Raw genomic sequence first — 20496 nt, forward strand, 5'->3', positions numbered from 1 at the left:
TCTTTTTCCAACTCTTAACTCCATATTGAATGGTAAGTCCCTAGGTTTGGATGAGCTACTTTGTGAGTTCTCCAAGACCATGTGGAACATAGGAGGGGATGACTTATGTTGTTTGGCAGTGGAAGCCATTCCCACGTGTTTTAACTGAATCTATTAACCAAGGTCCTATCAAGCTTGTTACCGCTCAAACTAGCAGGGGTCTTAGAGGGACACTTGCTAGGTCAAGGGAAACAATGAAGCTAAAGCCTACTGTCACCACAACTTAAACTTTCTACTATTTATAGACTTTTGCCGATGGGAGGAGACTCGATATATAGAGAATCACTTATGAAGGATAGACTAAATAATATGGATATGAAATGATTTCTATGACCCTTTCCTAGGAGAAACTCAAGATTGAGACTTGCTTGCCTCTTAAGCAAGGTGCAAGGTTTTCTAGGATAGGAGAATAAGGATTGTTACCCACCATTTTGTGGGTGATATCCATAGGAGAATTTTTTTCTCAAAGATGTTCCTCAGTCGGCAGCCAGAAACCTTGTGCTATTTTCTCCGCCACCTGAGCTAGCCATGTGGTCCTTCGCCCATCTGTCGTGATTGTATGTTTGAAGGTGGGTCTCCCAAATCTAAAGGTATGTCGTGATTGTATGGATGTTGCTTCTCATTAGGGTCAGCTTCAATTTCTTGGGTGACCGGGAAGCAGAAATCGGTTGCACTAAGCACCGCCGAGGCCGAATACATTACAGCTAGTATGGCCTGTTGTGAAGTTATTTGGTTGAGGAAGCTCTTCAGTGAGCTATTTGAGCATGTATTGGATAGTAACTTACAATGACCATATTGAGTGAGGTAGAGATCATGCTAGTGTCATGTCCCTTTCCAAACACATTTGTAACAGGGTGCTGTTACACAATTTTGCACAATTTTGGCTAAGGAAGAGAACCCATCATTTTCGACTTAGGGACTTAGGAAGCAATTTGACTTAATTTGGTTGTTATTGTAATGTAGGGGCCACCCACATGGGAATTCGAATTGGCCCATTCGAATAGCTTGGAGGGAAAGTCGAATAGGTGGATGGAGGGGCCCACATGAGGCAAGGGAGCCCCAAGGAGTTATAAGGAGCAACTCTCATTTTGGGATTCATTCATACATCTTGCAAACAATATCACTTGACTGTTCACTCTGCTGTTTAACTGAGTCAACCAGCTGTTTAGCCATGAATCTCTCAAGCGGGAGATTCAACCTCTACTTTGGGGGACCATTTGTGCCTGCCCTAGAGAATCAGTTCTACAAGGATTTCAGGAGTTCTGGGGCAATGACGTAACACCACCAACCAGCGTAGAGCAGGGAGTGCGTATTCCTGGGCAGCCAGAGAATACAAAAAGGGAGATAGAGGCCAACAGGGATGAGATTGTTTGCCAGAGAGTTAGAGAGTTGAGATAGCAACAAAAGACCAACATTCTTGCTGAGTTTTAGAGCCAGTAGAGCCATCATTCCAACAGTTCGAATTGCTGGGCTAGGGGACAATGCAGAGGCCACTAGAGTTTTTCGTGGAGCTTAGGAGCAGGTGTCTTAGGCCAAGAGCTCACCCGAGAAGTTAGGGATTGGATAGAAAGGGTCAACCCAGCATTTTGGGGGCATTTCCGAGAGGATTTACAGGCAGTTTCTAGCAGACCGAGTTTTGCAAGTGCAATTGATGCTGGGCTCCAAGGGGGTCGAATTTTAGAAGTCTAAACTAGCCAAAATCCTTTTTGGGTTTTTGACAAGGATACCAAATATAAAGTTTCATAATTTTATGAGCACTGGAGGTGGCGTTTTAAGCCGTATCTTTGTAACAGACAATGTAGAACTGCGGGGATTGAATAGTGCCTTTGGGGGTCGATTTTGGGATGTCCAAATTGGGCCAAACCATTTATGGGTTTTTGTGGGCTTTGGCCAAGGAGTTGGTGGCTGAGGTTTCATCATTTTCTGAGCATCGGAGGAGGATTTTCTTGCAGTCCCTTTCCAGGCAACAATGAAGTTTTCTGGGCAGCGCAGAGCATTAGAGGAGTAGTCATTTCCAGCATTTGAGATCATTGTATTATCACCTGGGTTCTGTCATGCTTGCCATTGAGGCAAGCCTAGGTGCATTCCTCCATACTATTGTACTTGCTGCATTGATTAATAAAATGGTTCAGCTGGTTCTTAATTACAGAGTTTTTATGAGCTTTTGCTGATTGTTTAAATTTTTTTTGTTGTAAATCGTTTTTGCTTTGCATATCACTATTTATTTAAGTTTGGAACATTACAACTAGGCTTTTTCCCATGTGCTAATGTGTATGTCCCGACCATCTTTTGCATTTTGACCTTCTTTTGTTTTTGTTTATGGCCATCATATGCTTTTTCTTGTTCTTTTATCTACATCAACCTCCTAGGACCAAGTTCCAAGCCCTACCTAGGTATGAGGATGTATGGTGCCAAATCCCAGAGAACCAATGGTCAGTTGACCCAAATAAGGGAGGTGGAATATAACACTTATAATGTAAGATGGAAAGTGGTAAGTATGGAATAGGGAGAGATGGGACTACGTTATCTCAATCGGGGTTTCCCAAGTAGTGCCCCTCCTATACCCATTGGGCCATTAGGGGAGGTCCCATTGGACTAGGATGAAAGATTAACCCCCCCATTTAAGGTGAGAGAACAAGATCACAGTCAAAACCCCTCTTCCAATTTACCCCATAATCCATGTCAAACGCCCAAAACAAAAATAAGCATAAGCACCCGATTGCAAAATAAATAAAGTACATTTTGATTAGAAGCCCACCTTCCAACATGTGCTCTCGCCAAATGGGCGAGGAAACATATCACTAATGCAGGGGGCAGAGATATGAATGGCACATCGTCATCGGCTAATAGTGGCTGTTAGGGGCTACTGGCTGCTAGCGGGAAGAGATGGTAGGAGAAAAATTCCCCTATGGGGTCACCCACTTTTGGTGGGTAACAGGTACTTCCAAACAAAGAGGGTAGTGAGCTTGACCTTGGACCTTTGGGTTGAATTTTTCTCTCCGGGATTGAACATAGGCAAGAGAGCCAAGAATGTTCCACATATCAAACTTCATGCTTGGTTGCGATTTCCAAGTTATAAACAATAAGCACACATACTTCAGAGAGATTCCCTTGGCTACCCAATTCAAAATACACCATCCATTGAAGGCATCCTCGTCTGACATTTTTCTCGTAAAAAATAGAACCACGCCTCAAGTTTCTAGATTCTAGCACCTCTCAAAATATTCCTTGTTATTTTCCATAAATATATTGAAATTGTCTTGATCTTGAGAGGACATGTTGCCATTACTTGAACCAATCTGTGGAGGCAACTTGATATGCGGCTCCTCAGCCTGCAGAACTAAATGGGATTAAGAAGGCTCAACTGAAATCAACCCCTCGTGCTCCTCCAACATCATATGGGAAGTATGCCCTCTAGATGATAAAGAACCCATTGAAGACATTTCGAGAGGGGCGCAAAGTTTGCAAACCCTAGGTACTCACACAGTTGAGAAATCTTATCAAATGTCCATTGTTCAATCACAATAGTTATACCCACAGTCATTCTAGCATCTCCATCAACCATAACTGTCTCCAAATCCGGGCTCAAACCCACCACAAATTCCTTAATGATAGCAACTACATTGTCGATCAAAGGGAGTGGCAGCCATTCCTCATTAACCTTACTCAAACCTGAAACCCCAGTACTAGTGAACTTGGCATTGAGCTATCTTACCACAGCACCAACAAAGCCATTATTTTCTCTCCACTGCAAGGCAATAAATACTGGTGGAGGGAAGTGATCTTGTGATTGGTTTGGTTTCGATAGACCCACCTCATCTCTACATCACTTACCTACGACTTGTGTCTGGTGAAGAGAAGTGCATCAAGGTTTCGTTGGGATCCTCACAACTACCAGCAATGTCATCCTCCTGCTTTGTGCATTTTCACTCATTCGTATGCCATATAGCATTCTGGTCCCCTCCATACTCCATTCCTGCTCTATCTGTATGCCCCTCTGTGCCCCTTTCTCCTCCACATGTGTGCTCTTCCCCAACCTCACTCATTCCCTCACGCTTCATTACATCTGCAATAACGAATAGCTTGATGTAATCTGGAGTTCTATTGACCTGTCCTTGGTTATCTGAAGACTTTAATATAGCTTATTTTTGTCTTTCCTTTATTCCTCTGACGCAATTGGCTTTTCCTAAGGAGCAATATAAACTGGGGGGAATTTATCCAAATAAAAATGAGTAGAAGCTATTTTTTCTTTTATTTGAGATTGCGAAGCTCAGGTCTGAAATATAAGGCCATGCTCAATAGGTACCCACTTTCTTATCATGTCTTGGGAGGTCTGCACTAGCTGGATAACATCCTTAGAAACTTGATGATATGATAAGATGGTTAAGTTGAATTTCTTCTTTTGATGAAGCACTAAATGTAGATGCATGCATATGATGATGTTAACCATGTTTTGTCTTTTTGATGTTTTGCCAGTTCTATCTATCTGTTGTTCAAAACCGAAGCCCAGTGATTAACAGATGGTTGAGAGATTGTTTTGCTATTAGTTGGATTCATGAATAAGAATCTGTTGCTTTTCTAGGTTTTGAGAGTATTTTTGTTACCTTCATATTACCCTACAAGGGTCATGTATACTTATGTCAAGTTTGGTTGTGAAGCAGCAATGGAGCCAGTACGAATAGATGCCTTGAAGCGTGCTGTTGCTAAGCGAGCTGTAGAACTTGTCAAACCAGGAATGGTGATTGGTCTTGGGACTGGTAGCACAGCTTCATTAGCAATTGAAGAATTAGGGAAGCTTGTTCAACAAGGAAAGGTTGAAATATTTCATATAAAGATACATTTTCTTTCAAAATATTTTCGATTCAGTGTGTTCTGTACTAGAACTGTTGTCAGTTTCTTGAATGGAATATTCTTCAGATTCTAGCAATAGTAAATCTCTAACAGTGCTACAAAAGCTGAAGATGGATAAATGGCACCATCTTAGTTTCCATGACAGCAGTGAACGTCTACCTATAGACTTGGAATTGATAAATCTAAATCCAGTATATAACAATCTGAGGGCATGCCCTGCTGTTGAGTTTTTCTGTTGCTGAACTTGTTTGGGTTGTACATTTGAGAATGCCACTAAATAGAAAATTTTCAGTATTGCCTGGTTAAATGCTTCTTAGCACTATGATTTCCATACTTCTACATGAAAAGGTGTAGCTTGGAGACAGATTATGTACCATTTTGTTAAACCATGAAATCACATTTACTTTCACGTAGAGTCAACCATGAAATCAACAACTTCTACAATTCATTATAGAAAGCTCAGATTAACCATGTATCCTGTCAATGTCAAATTCTAATTAAATATAAAAAAGATTCATGGTGCACGTCATTTCACTCTTATATCTTACACGTTATAATAAACAATGTTGAAATGTCAGGTAGTCACAATAAGTTGTCAATGGACTTGTTTCGCTATAACTTTTGTTAATAAAACTATAAGGATGATCAGCATTTTTGTGCAAGCTGTTTGTATTGTTCTCTTATTGGTAAAGATGGAGTTTTGCATGCATGTAGTTTTCAGGACTGCGGTTTGTTGACATCTGTGTAAAGGAAAACTGTGACATTTTAGTTTCACATTCCATTAGTATTTGGCACAGCATAGTTTTGTTGCTATTTGTTAAATAAAGGATTCATTTCATCTCATCCATGCCACTATCTGGTTCAGTTGAAGGATGTTCTTGGAGTGGGAACAAGCTACCAATCACGGGTTCTTGCTCGGCAATTCGGTGTTAAAACTGTGCGTCAGATTCTCATCTGCCTTTGAAATGCTATTTTCTTTTTGGCAATTTCTATTTTGCAAATTTTGTTCATGCCGAGTCAACCCTAGCTCGAAACTTGGTTTCATTTTTCTTAATATAAGGATGGACTTTATTTGGCCTTTATGTTTTAGCTTTCTCTATCTTATGTAAAAATTCTAATTCTATATTGCTTTGTGGAAACAGGTTGACTTAAATGATGTTATTCACATTGATATTGCATTTGATGGTGCAGATGAAGTTGATCCTTCCATGAACATTCTAAAGGTAGTTCAGGCTTAAAGTAGCACTTCAAATAAATAAAAAAAATTATATTTGCAAAAATCCATGTGCACGGGGGGTGTGATTATCCTCATAGCTGCATTACAGTGTTTTCTTCCACTTGTTTTCATTGCTAGAACTGACTTTGTCAAATGTCTGAACAGGGTGGGGGAGCTGCTCATACTATGGGGAAGGTAATTTAGACTCATTGCTAATCTTTACATTCTAGTCTGGATTATGAACATAAGTTCCACAAAAACCATTACATATAGATTTGCATGTTCTAAATGTTGACTGAAGTCCCGTGGCAACAGGGATACGTGTCTTTAATCCATTTTTAGCACAGAAGTTGCAGATGAGATTTTGATTTGATATAAGCTTGAAATGCCTTCAGAATGCTAACTATCATATTCCACCCCCAACCCTTTCTCCTCAGTTGTTTCATGATTTAACTTGCATAAAAAATGGATGAGATGCGATCAGGAGTTGTTTTTACAATCTAGTCCTGTGCTTCAACTTTGTAACTGTGCAGTTTGGAAGTCTTTATATTTAAGGAACTGGAAAATTCTATCTGAATGAAAGCAAGAAAGCCTTCATGGTTGCTTTTGAAAGGCTTGTCTTTCCTTTTCTTTTTAATCACAACTTTTCTTGTATATCTTCTTTAAACATTCTTTTTTGGATCTCCTGCCGGTTAGATTCCATTATTTGGCAAGGAAGCCTTCATGGTTACTTTTGACAGGCTTGTGTTTCCTTTTCTTTTTAATCACAACTTTTCTTGTGTATCTTCTTTAAACATTCTTTTCTGGATCTTCTGCTGGTTACATTCCATTATTTGTTTATTTAATTCCCTTCTTACTGGGGAGTTTTCAAGGTCCCCTGGTTTTTTAATTCACTTCTAAATACTTGCCAGAAGTTGATTGAATCTGGTGCTGTCACATGACTTGTCTCCTGAGCATTCATGGTTGAAATAACAATGAAAGATAATAATAATATTCTCCTGAGTGGCTGGCATAGTTAATTGGTATTCTATGCTGTGCAATGCTACAATACCGAATGTAGAGGGATGGCATACGTTACACATAAAATGATATTATAATTGGCAAATTTTCCCAAGTTTCCCTAATTATATTTTGTGAAACATCTTTACTAAACTTGTTTTTTTGTGAAATTTTCTTCAGGTTATTGACACCATGGCCAAAAAGTCTGTGATATTGGTGGATCAATCGAAAGTTGTGTTACAGCTTGGACAAATTTTTCCTGTGCCGGTTCGTATTCCTTAATTTGTTGTACTTTGCTTCATTAAGCAGTAAAAGAGATGATGTATTTTTGGTCGATTTATATGAATTAACAGAAAATTATATGGACAAGATTATACTTCTGATAGAGAGCCTTAGTGAATTGAATCCAAGAAGCATAATATGTGAACTACAGTCCTCCTTCAAAGTGACTAATACCTTGTTGAGGCATGCCATCTTCTTCATTACCATACTTAACTGTCTTAAAAAATACTCAGTCTCCATGGTTTCTGTCCTTTGAAAATTTTCGCTTCCTCTGGCAGTGGCAAGTGGTAATCATTATCTTCTCTCAGGTGCTTGGAATGCTAATCTCTTCTTCCTGGACGCGTTCTTTAAATTTTAATTAAAACTGGAAGGAACCGATATCTATTCTTGATATTTCTTAAGATGTTGCATTTGATAATTTACAATATCTACTGGGTTAAAGTTCAATTTCCTAAAAGATCCATACTTATGAAAGCTATGATGTGACTAATCCAAGATTTACGTGTTCCACCTATTCATCGATTATTTTGGCCAAAAATGTGTACCTTCTTAATTAGAAAGCTTTTAAACCATGGCAAGGTCAGGCAAGACGACTTTTGTTAACATCCACGAGTGACCGAAAGAGATTCTCTACCATACTCATTTGCTCCCTGAACTGGATGAACTTAGCTCTTCCTAGAGCTTTTTTGAGTACGTCTGCTACCTGATTTCCTGCGGAGACATACTGCAATTGTATTGCCTCACGCTGAACATAGTGTCTGATAAAGTGACATCTGATATCAATGTGTTTTGACCAATCATGAAATACTGGATTCTCAGAGAGTTTAATACAACTCTGGTTATCACATAAAATACTGGTCGCTTCTATCCTCTTCCTGAACAAACTCACATGCAGTTTTCTAAGCCATATAACTTCGCATGTAGCTGTGCTGGCTGCCATATATTCTGCTTTTGCTGAGCTCAGAGCTACCAACTTCTGCTTCTTGCTACACCAAGAGATCATTCCCGATCCAATGCTGAAGTAATACCCGGAGGTACTTTTCTGATCTATTGAACTACCTGCCAATCTGCATCTGTGAATCCATTCAATCTGACGCCATCTCCTCGGGTGTATTTCAACCCATATCCGACTGTTCCATGCACATATCTAAGAATGTGCCTAGTTGCTGCCCAACGCACCCTCTTTCGTTCCACCATGAATTGACTAAGGGTGTTGACAACGAAGCAAATGTCTGGCCTAGTGTTGACCAGATACATGAGCGACCCAATAAGCTGTCTGTACAAGGTGGGGTCCACCTCCTTGTCTCCTGATGCATATATTTTCTTCCAGTTGGTGATCGTGGGTGTAGCCATGGGTCAACAATCCTGCATTTTGAATCTCTTCAAAATCTTTGTAGCATATCTAACTTGCCCAAGGAAGATCTCCCCATTATTTTGTCAAACTTCCAACCCTAGAAAATAATGCATCAACCCCATATCCTTCATATCGAATTCTGCTTCAAGATTCTTCTTGCAATCCTTTATGAGCCTAGATGACCCTGTTAGAAATAAGTCATCCACATATAATACCATAATAAGTGGCTCATTCTCCACCATTAGATAGTAAAGATTGGGATCAACATCACTCTTGACGAATCCCAACTATTGCAAGTAACTATCAATCCCACCATACCATGCTCTGGGTGCCTGCTTGAGCCCATACAAGGCTTTTTTTGTGAAAGTTTTTGAATCTACACATAAAAAATCCTACTGCAACCACTGGTTTATCATCTTCTACTTGTTATTACATTCAACAAGTTATTTAATTTATAAACAATGATGAAAAACACTACTGCAGACTACACTGACATACAGGTCATAAACTGAAAATAGATACAAGACAAACACACAAGGGACATCGTTATTTTTGGACAAACATCCCTAGAAAAACCCAATGCGGGAAAACCGGTGCAACAGTTAGAGGGTTTGTATTGTTAAGCAAGCAGAATCTGAGTACAACAGGTTGCCTCTCACACCGACTAACCTTTCAGAGAAATCTCGGCAACAAGAAATACATACGAGGGTTTACCTCATTCTCCAAGTCACAACTGATCCACTAAGTGGCCTGACTCCGACAAACACTGCGAAATCCCCACGCAATTCCTGCTTGGGCCAGCGTCTTGCCTTTGGGAGACTGTGTCACCCCTTTTGCTAGATCGATTTTCTAGAGAAAGACTGTTGTTCAGCCCTCCCGGCTCAGAACCTCGCTGCTCCGACAAAATCTCGAACTTCTGACGATTATCCTGCACTGCCACTGCAAGTGACTCTCTTGGCTTGCGTCAACTCTATGTGAGCCCCTTCCTGGGCTGCATAGGCCTTTGCGCTGGCTCTCTGATGCTACTGTTGCCTCTCTGCCTAGTACTCTTTGGCTCAGAACTCGTTTCCGATCCAAATCTTTGCTTCTGCCCCTCTCGCTGCAACTTAGATCACTAGTTCAATTTTCTTAGCAAACCACGCCCCAGAAAAATCGAACTGATTTGATCACTCGGTGTATCTCTAACTGACCCTCAAGCCTCCTCTTATACTTTTCCTGTTGATGAATCAACGACCGAGATTAAGTCCCTAATGAACAACTAAGATTAAAACAGACTTGATCCTCGTCTTTTAGAAGCTTGTCACCCATATTTTTATTAATACCCATTAATATTTTTATTTTCCTAAGTTTAGACTTAGGAACCCCATTAAAAATATTAATTATTTTAATAACTCCTCATCTGGGTGGAATTTATCCAAACGATTTTTGGGTCTTGGAGATCTCATGTGTCCTAGCCCTCCACAAAATTTTGGAGCTAGAGCACATCCGATGCTACCCAAAATCAACAATCCCTCTTAGCGAGGAATGTGCTCTAGTAATACTTCCCAACAAAAGTATCACATTGATCCACGACATCGGTCCTCTATGCTGTTGATGCTTGGCCTGCTGCCCTTCATCCATTGCACTGCTGCAACCTATACTGCTGCCCATGACTCTGCCACTGTCACTGCTACATTTGTACTGCAACTCCCTCTCAAAATGCTACATCATGCTGCCCATATCATTGCCACTGCTAATTGTTGCACTGCAACTCAGTTACTAAGAAGTAAGTAACTGAAACTTCACCCAAAAACTGACATACTTGTCAGTCAGTATGGATGCCTCGTGATGCTGAAGCTACCTCTGTTGCTAATCTGTGCTAACCCTTTGCTGCTACTGCGCTGTTGCAATCTACTCTGTGCCTCTTGCACTGCTACAACATCCACTGTGTTGCTTCAGACTTTGGCACTCTAGCTCTGCGAGTGTTGCTCCATCACACCTCGCACCAACTGACACCCGTCATTTTGCTACTGTCGTTAAGGGTTATTGTAGCAGTATGTGATCCAAGAGTTTGGGCACCTCAAGGATCCTGCCCCTGCGTAGTCTTCCCGACAACAACTCGATGTCACCCCACCTCTTCTCCAGAGGTGCATGAGCACTCATGGCACAATCCTCGTCATCAGCCTCCTTGTCAGCTTTTACTGGAGCAACCTTCGATTCAAAAGCCTCTTCCTTGCCCTTCTTCCGGGGGCACTAAGTGGCGAAATGTCCTAGTTCACCACACTTGAAGCATCTGACCTTGGATATATCCTTTTTCTTCCTTTTCTACTGCCCATGCTGTCCTGATGATGTAAGAGATGCATCCTCCTCCTTCTTGACCCGGGCTCCTCTGCCGCTACTTCCTGCCATGGTCAGCCTCCTGATCTCTTCCTGTCAAAGAGCTGCCCACATTTCCTCCCAACCAGGAAGAGAAGCTTTGCCCAAGATACTCTGGACAAATGTCTCCTAGGCTTCGGTGACTGCATTCAGGGCAGTGCTGACCATGAACTCAAGATCTGGTGTAGACCCCACAAAAGTCAGCTGGTCTCGAATCCTTTGCAACCTGAGAAGGAAGGGATTGATCTCTACTCCCTTCTGCATCTGGTACTGTCTCAACTGATTCTCCAATTGCATCTTTCGTTGAACAAAAGTCCTTTGGTACAAGGTGGTCAACGTTTCCCACGTCTCCCTTACTGTTTCCTTCTCAGTAATGTGTGGGATCACATGATCTTTGACTCTTTCTAGAATCATGCATTTAGCCTTTGCTTGAGCCTCCTTGTATTTCTTGAGAGGATCAACATCGACCAGTACAACCACCACTTTCAAGGCATAATCCTGATGCGATTCTTGTTCAAGAATGCCAGGATCCTAGCCTTCCAGATGATAAAATTGGATGCTCCATCCAATCTGTCCTGATCCCTCAGTCCATTGACTGCCATCTTTGCTCAAACAAATGTAGGGCTAGTTCTCTTCTTCCTCTCCTGCTGCTACTCCAAGAAGACTCGGATCTAGATTTCTTCGGCGCTAGAAATACTCTAAGGAAAAGCTCCTCTAGACTCTCTCTGAGTCTTGATTTCCTTAACAAAAATCCTCCCGCCAAATGTCAAATCACTCCTCTCCAATCCTCCTTTGCTGCTGCTCAGCAACCCGGATCTAGATTTCTTTGGCAAGAAATCTGCTAAGGCAATGACTCCCTCTACCTCGGCTTTGTCTCCTCAGACACTGTTCTACACCAACAACAACAACGTCCCACCAACTCCTCAGATCGAATCTGCAATGCTCCTCCAGCCCCGACAACTGACTGATTTGAGCCTCTCAGGCTCTGCGCTGGCCCAGATAGTTGACGCAGTCACTGCGTGAGCTCCTCTCGGGTCCTGCGTCACCCTCTATAGGCTTGAGATCCTGATGCAGGCACTGCGTGAGCCTCTGCGTCACTTCTTTGACTCTGCGTCACTCCTTTAGCTGCTCTTCCGCCTCTGAAACAACACTGTCACCTGGGACAATTGCTTCTCTGCAACAAATTCACTAGATCTCTTGACTGATGTCTTCAGTGTCCTATGATCTGCAATGCTCTAATACCATTTGAAAATGTTTGAATCTACACATCAGAAATCCTACTACAATCACTTGTTTATCATCTCCTACTTGTTATTACATTCAACAAGTTATTTAATTTATAAACAATGATAAAAAACACTACTGCAGACTACATTGACATACAAATCATAAATTGAAAATAGATACGAGACAAACACACAAGGGGCACCGTTAATTTTGGACAAACGTCCTTGGAAAAACCTTATGCGGGAAAACCGGTGCAGCAGATAGAGGGTTTGTATTGTTAAGGAAGCAGAATCTGAGTACGACAGGTTGCCTCTCACACCGGCTAACCTTTCAAAGAAATCTCGGCAACAAGAAATACATACAAGGGTTTACCTCGTTCTCCAAGTCACCACTGATCCACTAAGTGGCTTGACTCTGGCAAACACTGTGAAATCCCTACGGAATCCCTACTTGGGCCAGTGTCTTGCCTCTGGGAGACTGCGTCACCCCTTCTGCTGGATCGATTTGCTGGAGAAAGACTGTTGTTCAACCCTCCCGGCTCAGAACCTCGCTTCTTTGCCAAAATCTCGAACTTCTGACTATTATCCTGCACTACCACTGCAAGTGACCCTCTTGGCCTACGTCAGCTTTGCATGAACCCCTTCCTGGGTTGCGTAGGCCTTTGCGCTGTCTCTCTGATGCTACTGCTGCCTCTTTTCTTGGTACTCTTTGGCTCGGAACTCGTTTCTGATCCAAATCTCTGCTTCTGCTCCTCACTGCAACTTAGATCACTAGTTCGATTTTCTCAGCAAACCACGCCCCAGAAAAATCAAACTGATTTGATCACTCGGTGTATCTCTAACTGACCCTCAAGCCTCCTCTTATACTTTTCCCGTTGATGAATCAACGACCGAGATTAAGTCTCTAATCAACGGCTAAGATTAAAACAGACTTGATCCTCGTCTCTTAGAAGCTTCTCACCCATGTATTTATTAATACCTATTAATATTTTTATTTTCCTAAGTTAGACTTAGGAACCCCATTAAAAATATTAATTATTTTAATTACTCCTCATCCAGGTCGAATTTCTCCAAACGATTTCTGGGTCTTGGAGATGTCATGTGTTCTAACCCCTCCACAAAACTTCGGAGCTAGAGCACATTCAATGCTACCCAAAACCAACATTCTTTAACCTGCAAACATGAGTCATCTTTTCATGTGTTTCAAAGCCTTCGGGCTGTTCTATATACATCTCTTCTTCTATCATCCCGTTCAGGAATGTTGTCTTGACATCCATCTAGTGAATCTCCCATCCCATTTGAGTTGCTTGGGATATAACGAATCTGATAGAGGTATATCTGGTTACTAGGGCGATCTGGTTACTTGATCTTGTAGATCCACCTTGATCCTACAACTAATCTATCCTTTGGTCTAGGTACCACTTCCCAGACATCATTCGTCATGATAAAACTGTATTATTCTACCATGGCATCCACCCAAACTTGGTGTTGTATGACTTCCTAAAAGCTGGAGGGTTCTTCAACCTGTGCTACCAAGGCTTGGTACCTATCAGGTTGTCTATGCTGCCTCTTCTTAGTTCTAGAAGCTCCGAAAATCTCCTATGCATCCCTCAACGTTTGCCATACTTCCCTGTTGGTTCTACCACTAGTGGTTGGAGGCTCAATCAAATCCCCCTCTTGTTCCTGCTGTTCCATCTGCTGAGAAATGCCTGGATTTCTTACTTTTGAGGAAATATTAGTGCTGGTCATTGTGCTCGATCCAGGTGTCTGTCCTCCTACTTGTCCTCCTTGCTGCCCCTGCTGCTGTTGGACTAATGGAACATCTACTGACTGACCTTCTGCTAGCATCTCTCGAGATTTCCTGAAAGCTCTATCCTCCATGAACTTTGCATCCCGTCTTACTATAATCTTCTTGCTGCTAGGAATATAGATTTTGTATGATTTCGAGGTCTCGCTATATCCTACGAGGTACCCCTTTTCTGCAGTCCGATCCAATTGGAAACAATATAGGTTGTGCAGTGCAGTGTTAGTAGCAACGCAAATGCTGGATTGGTTCAACTCATAGTGGCAAATGAATTAGAGTTCTACGATGGTTGATGGGCAGTGGCAGGTTGTCACAGTTGTCAGACATCAACAATGTGTATGGAGGATGTTATGGAGACAGAGTGAGAGAACACCTTCCTCGCTAAGAGGGAGTGTTAGTTTTTTATAGCATCAAATAGGTGTTCTAGTATCGACTTTGGTCAGAGAGGCTAGGAAACACTAGAGCTCCTAAACCCAAAAAAGTTGAAGGAGAAAACACCTAGAGATGGCTCAATTAAGTTAACTAAGCAATAACTAAATATTTCCTAATTCTAACTTAGGAAAAGTGATTAATTAACATGAATTAATTGAGAAAGGTTAGAATTCTCTAGAAATTCACTTGGATCAACTCAGAGATGATCTTAGCCGTTGATGGGGATCTGATCATGGCCGTTGGTTCACCAACGAGAGATTATAAGAAGAGGTCAATGGGGTTGAGAAGAAACACACTTGAGAGGTCGAGTTCCTTGGCAGATCGAGCTATCCAGCAACAACAACTGAGCAGGGAAGAAGAGTTCGAGCATAAGGGACGTAAAGACAGAGAGGGAGCAGAGACAGTGATTTCAGAGGAGTTTCCATTTCTGGAGAGTCAGTTGTAGGAGGGCCAACTTTTCCTAGGTGAGGCTGCGCAGTCCTAGAGGAGGAGTCCGATTCAACAGTAGAGAGGGTCGATTAAGTTGTTGGAGGCCAGGAGAAATTGCAGAAGGCCAAGCGAATCATTCTTAGAGGCTTAGTTGGGTTGAACGTCTTGATCAAAGCAACTTCCAGGTAGTGCGAGTTTGGCCAGCGCAGAGGTTGACGCAGGGGCAGTTCGAGTGGCTTGTTTGTGCTAGTTTTGGAGCTGGATCAATGTTGGGTGAGACAAAATTTGTTTCAGTAATTTTTGGCCAGATTATCTTGCTAAGGATTGCTAGTTTTGGGCATCTAGATTATACTCAGATTTTCACTGTCGCATTACAATAATAAAACCATCATCTGTTGCACTGATTTTCCCGCATTGGGTTTTTCCGGGGACATTTGTCCAAAAATAACTGTGTCAAAATTTATTGTGTGCGCTCTATATTTCTTAGTTCCAACATTTTATTTTCCCCAATGTTTTTTATTTGTGGATAATTGCAGTGTGATTTGTTCGTTGTTTGCCATAACAAATAAATTGCATAATTAATTAGTTAGAAGAATAAATTTCCAGTTGTTGCAATTTAAGGAAATTTCACACACATTAGTCTCCATGTGTGTGTGACAATGATCCAAGGATAATTCGACCTCTCTCTAATTATATGAGGGAAACCAAGTAGAATTTATTCTTAATCTAGTCTAAAAAACCTAAAAGTAATAATAAATGTGATTACAAGTTGGATAGGTCACAAGCCGACCCCAAAGCTAGCTAACTCAATGAATAAACATAAAAAGCAAGCCTGTTTTAGCCCACATGTTTGAGCGAAAATCCCTCCAAGGGTGACATAATCCTCCAAAGGGTGTCATTCATTAAAAATGCCATAGATGGTCTAGGGAGATGCACATGCCAAGGAAAAACTCCCCTCGAGGGGAAAACCCCGTCAAGATAATTCTTCCTTTCAATAGTATTCTTTGAGACTCTTCACCCTAGACCAAGACCAGACTTTCCCTCCACACCAAGTCAGCCTCCCAGATCTTCGACGCCTTCCAGCAACTCTGACTAGGTAGCAACGTCCGGTACTAGGCAACTTTTGGCAACATTCTAACTTAGGAGATTTCGATCTCCCAATCCAGACAACGAAACAGAGAGAGAGAGGCACCAAAAAATCAATTTTTCCTTTCTCCTTAGACTTCCCCAAACTCGCATTCACTTCGGCTTCCCGACAACAGACTTCGCACTCTTTCCCAGCTACAAGAGAACTTCGCACTTTTTCCAGCTACAAGAGATTTCGAACTTGTGTGAGAAAATGATGCTCCAAATGAATTCAATGAGCTTGCTTTTATAGGCTTCATGTGGGGTTGAATAGGGTCCTTAGGCCGACATGGTGTGGAGATTACATAATTCATATTTGACTCAATACTTAACCTTTTTACATGATTCAAAAGCCTAAGAAGGGTCTCTTTAAATGTACAATGACTATATAGACTTAGAATAAATCCTAGAAGTCCTCAATGGGGACTTTGACCTAAAACAAGGTGACTCAAACATGAAACCCATGCTTTAATAAGTCACAATAATAATAATAAAAATTCTTTTCTTTATTGACAAGTACATTACATAATGACTCAAGTACATTATTAAAGACTGAACATAGTTACATTTTCCAACACTCCCTCTTAACTAGGGAGGTATTCATAATGTACAAATACAATGGAAGATCTCAAACTATATGAACCATGACGAACTTTTAGGCACCACAATGCCATGGACTAGATTCCTGATTAGGGCAATCTATCCAATCAGTCACTCAATAGTTTGGGCACCGCAATGCCATGGACTAGATTCCTGACCAAGGCAATCTATCCAGGTGGGACTAAGATGGACTCAAGTTTTCAGCTGCTTTAGGTACCCTTAGGCTTGCTAACCATCAACCCAAAAATCCAGGTGTGTATCCAAAACAAAGCTCAATAATTAACACCACCTTTCCAACTTCGGGACCCAAACATCAACATAAAATGCCAGCTAGATGTCTTCCTAGGCAATGCTTCACTCACAAAGCCTCAACACCCTTTGATCCAGCAGATCAAGAATGACCAATCTCTCCCAATTAAACTGATTGGTAACCGGCATGCTATCAAATCCTTTGAGAGATTCACCTGTACAAACACAACCCCAATCAATAATATACTTTCACATGTACATAATCAAATACAAACCTCTGGGGTCTTCCAGACAACAGATGTTGCTTCTCAACTTTCCATAGTAGGACTATCAACTGAATCTTTGACAAAAGATTCCTCAATCATACATTTTCCTTCCTACTTCATATGCAGCAACATATTCTTCAATCGGATCCTGCTTTCCTTCTTTCAGCAACACCTCAAAATGCATTCTCCAATTTCCTTCTCCTACTCATGGCCTTCACTAAAACTTACGGCTGTTAGTCCTAGTCTAGTGCATGACACATGAAGCAGAGAATCATATCTGTCACTCCCTCTTAAACAGAGAGGATCTAATCATTCCTATACAAGGAATATTCTCAACCATCCTCTTATCCTAGGGAGATTCCTTCCATTCAAGCTCCCTCTTAACTTAGGGAGTTCTACTTCTTCTTTTCATCATTGAAGAATCTTTCGTGGCTTCCAACCATTTCATCAGAGTTACTATCATCCTCATCATGCTTATCAACGAGCATCTTCACCAAATTGAAGATTGTGTACCTGCACAACTTAGATAGCAAGTACAACCAAATCTATAGAAGCATGAAGTTAGCCATATCAGAATCACAGAAGCATTTCAACTTTATACATATCAGATACCCAAACTTAATTACAAACAAGAGACATATACTCTTCAATATCTTGCTAGGGACTTTATCATAAACCCTAGACTACTTCATAACACTTTTCATTCCATCTAGGGTTTCAATGTTTCTTCCAAAGGTATGACATACCTTACTTCAACATATAGAAAACCCTAGAAACAATTCACACAAATATAGATCTACAAGGCATCTAACAACCTTTCAAAATTCATATGTTAGACTTCTCACTAGGGATTCATACAAATCCTAGATTTCATACAAAAGAATCAATCAAAGTCAGTCATAGCTTAGTCACTGACCAACCTCCACTAGGGTTAGCTCCAACCCCTAGACTTTCAATCAACCATCAATTATTCACTAACATGACCAACTACCACTAGGGTTAGTTGAAAACCCTAGATTTTGATCAATCATCAATCTCAACCAAAAAAAACTCAAATTTCAACAAATCTCAAATTATCATATAGTCATACTCATCATACATCAAAGATTTCTACTTCGACTAAGGTTCAACTCCAAAACCCCAGATTTCCATTCTCACAAATTCAACAATCTTACACAAATCATATTTCAGAGATTTTACTTTGACTAAGGTTAAACTCCAAAAACCTTAGAATTCCATTTTCAGAATCTCAGCAATCATTAAATACATAGATCTCAGATTGTTACATTTCACACTAGACAATGTTACTACTAGGTTTAACTACAAAACCCTTGATTTTCATTTTCAACAATCATTTAATCACTGTTTTAAAAACCGGCCGTTTTGACTCCGATTCGGCCGAGTTGGTCTGAGTCATAGCTCAACCGGGTCGACTCGGCCTTTGAACCGGACCGGCCGGCCGGGTTGTTACGGAGCCCCACTATCACTGCAAACTTAACCAGGGTCCCAAATGTGCCATTGGATCATCCCTGATCGTTGTACTATTTATAGTGAAGGAGTCCCTCGATACCAGGATCCCAAGCCAACCTAATCAATGTGAAGCCCCCCTTGCTCCACTCACTATCCTGCCAGATATGGCCATTAGAACCCCTGTGTCTATCACCAATAAGTAGAGCATCCTGACGATGTGAAACTCTGCCCAATGTTGGAATTTCTAAGTCTAACTGTTAGAAACCCTTAATGTACTTTTCTGATTTATTTCTGCCTACTTGTTCTGATTAATTAACATGTAAATACTGAAAATAAATACAAGTACATGCTCAACACATTACAGATCATCAACTGAAGGAAACAAAACAAGCACACAAGTGACACCGTTGTTTATGGACCAATGTCCCCGGAAAAACCCAATGTGGGAAAACCGGTGTAGTTATCTGAGGGTTTTAATTATTAAGCAGTTTCAGAATACAATCTGGGTGCCAAAATCGGATCACCCAATAGAGAATAATATCGACAGTAGTACCTCTCACTTGGAGACAGATGTTCCGGCTGAAACCTTGGATAAACACTCCGACAACTCCCAACTCCAATTTGCCCCACGAAAACCCCAGTGTCAGCCTCTAGGGACTGCGTCAACCCTTTCTGTCCCAGCGTTTGCCCAGTGTCACCCTAGCTCACCCTGCGTCAGCCTTTAGAGGCACTGCGTTAGCCCTTAGAGCCTTTGCATCACTCACGCTGGCTCTCTGAGGCACTACGCAACTCTTGGCTGGCTTTGCGTGAGCCCTGGATGGCTCTGCATGAGCCCTAGCTGGCTCTGCGTGAACCTCTGGCTGGCTTTGCGTCCCTGTCTCCCGGCTTCTGTGCTGATCCTCCTGGTACTATCTCTGCCTCTTTGCTTCTGTATTCACTGCCCCTCAGTTGCAACTCTAATCAGTCTTTCGACTTCCTCAGCAAACCCTGCCCCAAAAAATCGAAATCTTGATCAACTCGGTGTGTTTTCCAAGTGACCCTCAAGCCTCCTCTTATACTTTTCTCCTTGACAATTCAACGACCGATATTAAGTCCCTAATCAACGACTAAGATTAACTCTTTCTTGATCCATGACTTTTGGACCCTTTTAACACAGTGTTATATTAATTCACATTAATATTTTATTTTCCCTTAGTTTAGACTTAGGGACTCCATTAAAAATATTAACTATTTTAATATCTCCCAAACTGTTTAGAATCCGCCCAAACCATTTCTGTGTATTGGAGATCTCATGTGCTTTAGCCTCTCTGCCTATTTTCGTGGCTAGAGCACATTCGATGCTACCCCAAATCAACACTCCCTCTTAGCGAGGATAGTGCTCTAGTAATACTCCTCATTGAATATCACCCTGATCATTTGGCATCGATCCTGGTGCTGATGCTAGGCCTGCTGCCCAACATCCTCTGCACTACTGCATCATGTACTGCTACCCATGGCCCTACCACTGCCATTGCTGCATCCGTACGACAACCCCTCTCATCATGCTGCATCGTGCTGCCCATAGCACTGCCACTGCTAACTGCTGCACTGCAACTCAGTTACTAAGAAGTAAGTAACTAATCTCCCAACTCTGACATCTCTGTCAGGCTAGAAACACTCCCGATGCTGAAGCTCCCTCTGTCGCTGACAAGTGCTCCCTCTTTGACCTCTGCGCTGCTGCAACAACTCTATGCATCTCGCATTGCTACCTTACGCTGTCCTGGGACTCCTGCACTGCAACTCCCTCTGTTGCTCCATCT

General features: G+C 41.5%; 1 protein-coding gene across 1 annotated transcript in view; it reads left to right on the top strand.

The window, feature by feature from the left end:
• LOC149263056 (uncharacterized) overlaps positions 1–20496 on the top strand; it is a 200387-nt gene that overhangs the window by 72436 nt on the left and 107455 nt on the right. Inside the window, exons 2-6 of the mRNA XM_089425695.1 lie at positions 4701–4852; positions 5756–5827; positions 6033–6113; positions 6272–6301; positions 7286–7372. Coding sequence (XP_089281821.1) covers positions 4701–4852; positions 5756–5827; positions 6033–6113; positions 6272–6301; positions 7286–7372 — 422 coding nt within the window. The remainder of the gene's footprint in view (positions 1–4700; positions 4853–5755; positions 5828–6032; positions 6114–6271; positions 6302–7285; positions 7373–20496) is intronic.

Source organism: Pinus tabuliformis, chromosome 6 (assembly GCF_031772625.1).
Source record: "Pinus tabuliformis cultivar Carrire ecotype Pingquan chromosome 6, CPIR1, whole genome shotgun sequence".
Lineage (NCBI taxonomy): Eukaryota > Viridiplantae > Streptophyta > Pinopsida > Pinales > Pinaceae > Pinus > Pinus tabuliformis.